Source organism: Triticum dicoccoides, chromosome 5B (genome assembly GCF_002162155.2).
Source record: "Triticum dicoccoides isolate Atlit2015 ecotype Zavitan chromosome 5B, WEW_v2.0, whole genome shotgun sequence".
Classification (NCBI taxonomy): domain Eukaryota; kingdom Viridiplantae; phylum Streptophyta; class Magnoliopsida; order Poales; family Poaceae; genus Triticum; species Triticum dicoccoides.
The window spans coordinates 693,538,682-693,547,530 of NC_041389.1; the positions used below are offsets into that span (position 1 = coordinate 693,538,682).

General features: G+C 42.8%; 2 protein-coding genes across 2 annotated transcripts in view; both read left to right on the plus strand.

Annotated features, from left to right (window-relative positions):
• The first annotated feature begins 97 nt into the window (after positions 1–97).
• LOC119312695 (protein GLUTELIN PRECURSOR ACCUMULATION 3) lies at positions 98–7,247 on the plus strand. Its single transcript, XM_037588446.1, has 16 exons — positions 98–307; positions 402–499; positions 641–779; positions 866–894; positions 1,022–1,118; positions 1,202–1,257; positions 1,377–1,484; positions 2,174–2,230; positions 2,756–2,847; positions 3,411–3,495; positions 3,978–4,130; positions 5,543–5,637; positions 5,761–5,943; positions 6,028–6,131; positions 6,675–6,744; positions 6,850–7,247. The coding sequence occupies exons 1-16, from the start codon at positions 222–224 to the stop codon at positions 6,907–6,909; spliced, it is 1,512 nt and encodes a 503-aa protein (XP_037444343.1). The 5' UTR covers positions 98–221; the 3' UTR covers positions 6,910–7,247.
• Positions 7,248–8,641: 1,394 nt separating this feature from the next.
• The window catches only part of LOC119312696 (ferredoxin-3, chloroplastic-like), a 3,196-nt gene continuing 2,988 nt past the window's right edge, over positions 8,642–8,849 (plus strand). Inside the window, exon 1 of the mRNA XM_037588448.1 lies at positions 8,642–8,795. The gene's annotated coding sequence lies outside the window, so the exon portion shown is untranslated. The remainder of the gene's footprint in view (positions 8,796–8,849) is intronic.

Consider the following 8,849-nt stretch of genomic DNA (forward strand, 5'->3'; position numbering starts at 1 on the left):
GATGTAGATTTTGGTTGGGTTTGAAGTTTGGTTTGAGTAGCTGTCCACGTCAGCAGCGGGTCCTTCCTAGGTGGCGGTGTGAAAAGTCAGCTGGCACAGGCCGGGCACAGTGGCCCACCGTCAGAAGGGGAACGAAAGGGGTCTACACGCCGCTGCTCCCCCGTTCCGGCGACGCGACGGCCGCCGACCGCGCCCCCGGGGGTGGAGGAGGAGGAGGAGGGATGATGCAGCAGCTGCAGCCGACGCGGATGCACTGGGCGAGGGCCGTCCCCTCCGACTTCGGCGGCCAAGCCCCCGCCCCTCGCAGGTAACCGATCCCCGCCCCGCCGTCCTTCGCCGCCGATCTGTCGCTCCCCCGATCCTTTCCGGCCCGAAAACTGAGCCGGCGCGTATCCCCGCAGCGGGCACACGGCGGTCGCCATCGGCGGGTCCAAGGTCGTCGTCTTCGGCGGGTTCGCCGACAAGCGCTTCCTCGCCGACATCGCCGTCTACGACGTCGGTAAATCCCGCCCCCCACCGGTCGCTTCGCCTGCGCTGCCCGCGGCAGCTCAGCTCCACCCGATTGGGACATCTGGCTCCGGTCGGCTCTCTGCTCTGCCGCTGTCTGATTAAACTCGCGTGCCCGATCCTCTTGTCGCAGAGAACAGGCTATGGTACACGCCGGAGTGCAGCGGCAGCGGCCCGGACGGGCAGCCAGGCCCCAGCCCGAGGGCCTTCCACGTCGCCGTGGTCATCGACTGCAACATGTTTATCTTCGGCGGCCGCTCCGGGGGCAAGAGGTTCGCCATTGCGCACAGCTCTCTGTCTAGTGGAGTTTGCAGCTTGTCATTGTCCCTTGTTTACGGTTCCGGTGTCTGCCTCGCAGGCTAGGTGACTTCTGGATGCTCGACACTGGTAAAGCCCTTCGTTCCATCGACCCATTTTAGAATCCCCTGTTATGCTCGTTTTGTTTCGAATTGTACTGGAGATTCAGCGATCGCTAAGCACTCTTAATATGCCTCGGTACTTCTTTTATGTTCAGACATTTGGCAGTGGTCGGAGATGACCGGCTTTGGCGATTTGCCGTCTCCCCGCGAGTTTGCTGCCGCATCAGCCATAGGAAACAGAAAAATTGTCATGTAAGCGATTTGTTCCCTGCAAGTTCCGCCTGACAATATGTGTCTCATCACCTGTGATTAAGATGATGTTCATCCTGGTTCAGGTACGGTGGTTGGGATGGCAAAAAGTGGCTGTCTGATGTATATGTCATGGACACAAGTGAGCTCACAGCTCCCTTTATTCAAGCTGTGATGAGCATTGAATGTATTTTGTTGAATAAGTTGATCATTCATTATTTTTCTTTTGTTATAATCTTTTATGTATTTTCTGCTGGATAGTGTCACTTGAGTGGACAGAACTAGCAGTTACTGGATCAGCGCCACCTCCAAGATGCGGACATTCTGCCACTATGATTGAGAAGAGGCTGCTTATATTTGGAGGCAGAGGTAATTGCCATTCCTTAATTTGGTTCTTCTTGGCCTCTGTCAAAGCTCATGTTAGCTTGGATGACTGGCTAAGTCTCATTTTATATGTTGCAACAAGCCAGTAGTACTTCTCATGCCTTCCTGGTCCAACCTTGAAAAGCTGGCTGACACTAGAAAGTAGAACTTTGATTTATTTTGTAAATAGCCACCAAACATAAAAGATGATTGAAACTAAAGTGCTTTGCTGCACTTGAATAACTTCCAACATTGAAATTTTTAAGAGCAGTGCCAGTATCAACCCCTTTTTCTAACGAAAACTTTAAGGGAGGCCCCAACAAACATAACAAATAGGAAGCCAAATTGGAGTTCATGGGGACTCGAACCAGGTGGTGGGATTGTACATCCACTCCCACCCAAGTGAGCTAGGCTCTTTTCCCCAGCACCAACAATTTATTGTCATTTAGTTAGTCTATGTGTGTTACAGATTATTTATTGATTATTTATATTTTCCCTGAATAATTGTTAGTTCCTTTAGAGCCATTATATATCTGTTCCGCGCAATTCGATTTGCTTGTAGGCTTCCTGCTGGGTATCAGACTATTCCTGAGTATAATTTTTAGTGCACTGACAATTTAGATGTTTAGTGAGTTGCATAATTTTTTGGTCTAAAAAATCCTACCCCTGACTACTTTATATCTTCCTTCCAACAGGTGGAACTGGGCCGATAATGGGTGATCTCTGGGCTTTAAAGGGTATTACTGAAGAAGGTATCTCTTCCTATTTGTTGTTTAAAGGCTTTAAAGATCTTAATTGATGAGTAACGAACAAAACTCGTAGTGCACTTAGAACTTCTTGTCTAGACAGTTTATGTAACGGAACTATTGCACATACGACATTTCCTGGTCCAATCCGGGTAGGATGCAAGATCCAGTGTGCTGCACTTTGGTTCCACCCCACGGTTGGTTTGATCTGGTATGTCGGACAAGGATCAGACGGAACATGTCATATGTATAACAGGAGTCTTTATGCAAATATGTGTCACGATCGGTGGAGGTTACATACCTGTGTTTATAATATTTACATATTACATATTTACTTCACATGCTTATTTATACAGAGTTTGTTCTCATTTAGTCCTTTTGCAGTGATTACCGCACAGTTGTTTGCGTTTTAGTATGAAGTTGTGTTTCTCGGTTGATTTAAGTAATGGTTCACTGCAAATCGAAGCTAGACGATTACTGCAATATTTGTAAATTTGCTATTACTGAACCTGGTGTTATTGATTTTTGGAGATAATGAGACACCAGGATGGACGCAATTAAAGCTGCCAGGACAATCTCCCTCTGCACGATGTGGTCATTCAGTGACTTCTGGTGGACCTTATGTATGCAATCTGAAACCTTGATGTTTTTTTTCTCCAACTGCCTAAGTATTAATAGCTGATCTCTCTGTTGTGTGTATCACATATTTGGAAGGTTGATTTACTTGATTATTCTTCAATATTAATTGTGGGTACCTATTAATCATCGGGTTGTTTGCTATCATGCCAAGCTTCTATTCAGCGAAGCTTAATGTCCTATGAACGCGCATATAATGACCCTCGGGTGTACTTTTGTCGGATAAACAATTACAACGCTCTTATATTATGGGACGGAGGGAATAATATTTAGTATCCACTTAGGTATGAGATTGTGGATATGCATTAGCTTTGATTAAACTTCGCTCTGGTCTGGTGAAACAAGGCTTAGCTACCAAAACCTTGCTCCCTTGTTTTTAGTTACATAATAGGAAGTTTATTTAGTGATCCAGAAATAATAATAAAATCATTCTTTTCTTAATGTATCAGAAAAGAATTTCCTCTTGGGGGCTTATCTTAGACTTTCTCGTCCAGTTTCGGTTATGCAAGAATATTACTAACAACATATATATCTTGGATCTTGCTGTCAGCTCTTGCTATTTGGTGGACATGGAACTGGTGGTTGGCTAAGTAGATATGATGTGTACTACAACGAATGTGTTATTTTAGACAGGGGTAAGCTCAAATGATATTTTTTTTCCTGCACATCCACTTTGGGGACATTGAGCATGAGTTTGCATCTTGTTATAAACTGAACACACCAAATCTTGTTATCGTATTATTGACATAGATGGTTTTCTGAAACAAAATACGGCGTCCTGGTAATTAAATTTAGAATGTGATTCCATAATTAACCAGCTTAGCCCAAAATTATCTAGCTTGTTTAGTACTATGAATTTGCTGAAACACTACAGACAGCTAGGATAAATGCCACGCGTCCACTCATTCTGCACACGTGCATATGTCTATGCTGTCCTGGGTGGCACATGAACGACTAGAACTTTGTACGTGTTAACAAACATCTTGGCCATTTTGTTTACTGTTCTTGCTTTGATTTGTCTTCCTTTAATTACTGTTCTTTTGTTGGAGCAACCAGCATCGCATATGAATTTTCGGCATTGTATCTATTTTTGCTGACTAATACTTTGGTCTCCCAGTCTCTGTTCAATGGAAGCGCTTACCAACAAGTAATGAGCCACCCCCTCCTCGGGCATATCATTCTATGACTTGCATAGGGCCTCGGTTTCTTTTATTTGGCGGCTTTGATGGAAAGAATACATTTGGCGATTTGTGGTGGCTTGTTCCTGAAGGTATATTAATATCACATCTGAGAAAAAAGAGAATATCTATTGATATCTTCGAGAGTTGAAGTTTTAGTTTGTATTGTGTAAACAGCAAACTGTAAAAGCTTTTAGAAGCAATATAATGCATCATATGTTGGCCTGTGGTTTGACCTATAATCTAGTTATTACACCCAATAGATGCCATATTTTCTACTCCATCAGTATCATATAGGTGTTGTTTTAAGCTGTATGCACAGATAACTAAGAATAAATTAATTTATTGTCTTTAAGCAGAATTGCGGAAGTTTATCAGTTAGCATATTGGTAGAGTATTTCAAGAAGTGACATATGTTTCCCCTACTAACGGCGTACATACCCATCTCTGTAGCATCGTATAAATAAGTAATCAATAGGGGCATTTGGTGGATAGTGTTACCTACAAAGAACCATAATGTTTATACTTGCTAAGATAATGCCCTGACTATATGTACTACTCCGTTCCTAAATATTTGTCTTTCTAGAGATTTCAACAAGTGACTACGTACGGAGCAAAATGAGTGAATTTACACTCTAAAATATGTCTATATACATCCGTATGTGGTAGTCCATTTGAAATCTCTGAAAAGACAAATATTTAGGAACGGAGGGAGTAGTTACTGATTAACACAGTAATATGTTTAAATTAAGCTGGCTATGGCACAATGAGTTAAATCTACAGGACCAGTGAATTGTATTAACCCTTAGGGATGGAAGATGAACATAACTTGGGTTGGTACTTGTATAAGCAGCCAATGTGCTGCACACTTCACACAGGCAAACCAAATTGTTTTAGTTAATGGAAGAGATTTCTCCCCCGGCATCTGCATCTGATGATGCACACGATGAACCAATAAAGATATTGGTCCTCGAAACTTCAAGAAATGATACATTTAAACATGAAACGAACTTGGAATAAGACGCTTAGAGGGTTTTGTGGGGATATGGTTGGTTGTGTCCAGCCAATCATGCTTAGATACTTGAGTTCTTACATGTGTCAGCGCTAATTTATAAGAAAACGATTAAATATGTAGAGCTGTTAGTGTTGAGTCATATTCTGCCAATCAATACCCGATTGACCCTTAGCGTCCACACATTCTCCAGTAATGACTAGTGAATGGTGAGAAGAATTTTGTTGGTTTACAAAACTGCCAAGGAAAAGGAATTCATCTGACTCAGTTCAGTTAGTGATATTATTTGCTACTTATAACTAGAGGTGTTGGAAATTGCTAGAGCTTATGGTTATTGTTCATGTTTGCATCTGTTTCCTTTTCTGATTGTAGCCAGACACTAGCTAGATATTTTCCTTTGCTGTAAACTCTTCTGATCTACAGTTCTACACTCAGTAATGCTTAATGGAAGATAATCTCTGCTTCTATAATCTCTGCCCGATTGACGTTCAGATGATCCTATTGCCAAGCGGGACTTGGTTCCTGATGTTGGTTCAGACAGCAACCATAGCACTGTGACTGGTGATGCCCAACAGTCTGCATTGAAGGTATGTTTCCATACACCTGAAGTTCAGAAGATCTTTGTGGGGAGTAAAATGAGAACCAATGTCGCTTTTTTATGGCATTAGAATTTAGAACCTTGCAATCACTAAAGAATATGATTATTGCAGGAATCAGAATCACAATCTGGGGAATCTCCGATGTTGGAGTTGGCCAAACGATTGGGGATTCCACTTTCTGTAGAACCTTCAGCAAGTTTTGTTGACGAAATCAACGATAAAGAACTAGTGGAATTATCATCCAGGCTCATTGGTGAATCACTTCCTACCACCGACCAGCTTGCATGTATTCAGGTGCTGATATCTTTCCTTTTCTGCGATCCTTTGAAATTGTGTTGGCTTCCAAGGAAATGGGACATTATTGTATATGATGTACAGGCACTTCGTGATCATTGGAGAAGTTCTCCATCCAGCTCAATACAGCTCCAGGAGCTAGGCCCTCTGCTGAGGGACTATCAACGTCTCATTATCCGCCGCTTTGTGTATGGTTTCATTCCTCCATTCCCCCTCTGCATTATTATTTACACATTTTAAGCATTCAGTTTTCCATAAAATCAAGAAACAGTACGGTGGAACAATGACACGACTTCGCAGAAAGTTTCATCTCCGGTCTATTATTATTCTCTTCTTGTCATGATAATAATTTCAACTGCTAGATATTAATCCATTCATCCATTTTGTTGTCTTTTGCACAAACAGTGATCTGGAATTATGCAAAACAAAATGTTGCCAGTTCATCACGTGGATTATGTGTTTTATCATATAACTAAAGGCATGTTTTCATGTCATTTATACTTAATTGAAAAGGAAAAACGGAAAATAATCGAGAGTAGAATATGCCTTTTTTTCTCAGTCAGACTAGTGGACTTGCTGGCTAAATAAATATTGAGTACGGTTGTACAGGTAACCCAGCCATGGTCAGAATGCCTGAAGAAACGATAGCACAGTAACTGATAATTGTTAAAGTCCTGCCATGAGTGTTTCGCATTGACTATGTCTTCATTCCCATCACTAAATGGATGCAGGGAAAACCCATCCCCGACATTCCTTGAAAGGGAAGATCGCCGCCTCTTCCATTTGAAAAATGCCTCGCAGGTATATGAGCTCCACGGGCGACCATCTACTCCTCATTGTCCGATGCACGCTCATTTACCAGTTTCCCCTACTTACCCAGTGCTTTGTATTTCTTATACACTTCAGTTGCGCATGGATGACATCCCCATCTTGCTCGGCGAGTATAGAACTCTGCTTTCCACCTGAGAGAGGGCCACACAACTATTTTGCCTGGTAGGTGCTTCTACCATCGGTTCTCTGCTTCTGTGGTTTCCGATGCGCAGGGCGAGAAGGACGACGGCCCAGCCGCCTAGGCCCCAGGCAAGCAAACAGATCATTGATGAGCAAAATTGACGAGGAAATGTTGTATTTGGGAAATGCATAGAAAAGCAAAATGTCATGATCTATAATGGTTGTATTTTGATGTACAAGCTAGAATCTTCTTGTATTTTGTTGGATGTACAAATGTAATTTTAAAAATTTCAGACTAAAGAGCTCCATGGAGCTACGGAGCAAATTAATTCTCATCCGCAGTCATTTTAACATATGCGATCACATGCTTGTCACGTTGTTGGACAGAAGATACAACATATACTTATTATAGACTTCACGCCGACCAAAAGAGAATAGTGTATTTTCTAGATTCGCACCGCCGTTGACTTGTAGGTTCAAAAACTTGGATTGTGTTTTCTTAATTCTTTTGAGGTTGCAAAATTGACCTCTGTTTAAAGCTCAATTGGTGACACTTGGGTCCAAAAGATTGTCTGAAACTTAGGTCATATTAGGTCGATGACTAAATTTGCCACAAATAATCCTAGGCAAAATGTGTTTGCCACCCAAAGCACGGAGCACAAAACAACCGACAAGTGCGACAAAGATTTGACAAAAAAATGAGTCTTATGATAATTGACAGATTCAGGATTTGAGCACGAACAAGAGCATTTGGATTTATTCTCGCAATAACATATGCATCCGTTTTTGAACACTGAAATTAATTGCAAAACACTTAACATGCAACAAAAAAGGAGAGAAAGCAACAAAAGATATAAACAAGACTCCAAAAGGAGGGCCTATAAATGTTGTGTCAAGTTAAATGTCAACAATTATAGCATCAAATTAGTATCACTAAATACAAAAGAAATTATTCTCATGCCGTTTTGTAATGTCATTATTGATGGTTTTGTTACAAACTTGGTCAAACTTTGCATCATCTGACTTCAGAAAAAAGAATGTAAACCTTTTTTTAGTTGGTGGAGTACGAAATTAGAAAATATTTGAAGTTGACTCCCAACTCTTTTGAGAATAAAAAGCAAGCAACCTCCGTCCCGAATTAGTTGGTTTGGAGCTGTCTAGATACATCCGGTGATACATACAACTACGAAAAGCGTGCCCAGCCCATAGCTAGAACGACGAACCAAACAAACGTCTAAAAAATTGCTGTGGGACGGCCAAGGATAGATGTGGCAACCTCAGGGTTTCCTCCTCGATTCACAGGATTTCTAAGACGCGGGGACTGCAAAGGGCGTGCATCGAGAGAAACACTTTTTTTTTTGCGCGTTGGGAAACACATGGCATGGCATGACTCTTCACAAGAGATTTATGTAAATAACCTTATTATGAAGTGTAATCGTAGTACGGAGAAACCAAAGCACGTGGAGTGACTAAAACCCTTCCAATGAAAATAAAAATAAAAATAAATAAATGTACCTACCCCGTTGCTTGCTGGTGTTGCCGGAGTGGACCGAACTCCCTGCCGGGGAGCTCCAGAACCTTCCTGAGGTTGAGTGAATGAACGTGGGCTGAAACCGGAAAACCACCCCCGGGTTCGTTCACAGCCGCCGCGGGGGGCAAACCCGTCATTTCATCCGCATCTTGTGTACATAGGTTTTTTTTTTCAACGAGAAAACGACGACCGCTGGCAGGGCAGGGCACTCGCCATTCCGCCTATTAAAAGGTGGCCGCCGCCGCCGCCCACCCCCACCACACCACCACCAGACAGAGAGAACACACGCAAGGAGCACGAGGAGGAGGCAAGGGAAGCCGCCGCCGCCGCCGCCGCCGCCCCGTCCCTCCTCGCCGGCCGGCCGCCACAGGTAGCAAGCAGCGGCCCCGATCTGCTCCCTTCCTTCTCTGTTTTTTTTTTATCT

What these genes read in the sequence shown, in the direction of transcription:
- LOC119312695 (XM_037588446.1), top strand. Translation starts at nt 222, where the DNA reads ATGATGCAGCAGCTGCAGCCGACGCGGATGCACTGGGCGAGGGCCGTC. An exon ending in GGCCGCTCCGGGGGCAAGAG is followed by an intron (nt 780 to 865) that starts GTTCGCCATTGC and finishes TCTGCCTCGCAG; the next exon opens with GCTAGGTGACTTCTGGATGC. An exon ending in GTGGTGGCTTGTTCCTGAAG is followed by an intron (nt 4,131 to 5,542) that starts GTATATTAATAT and finishes ATTGACGTTCAG; the next exon opens with ATGATCCTATTGCCAAGCGG.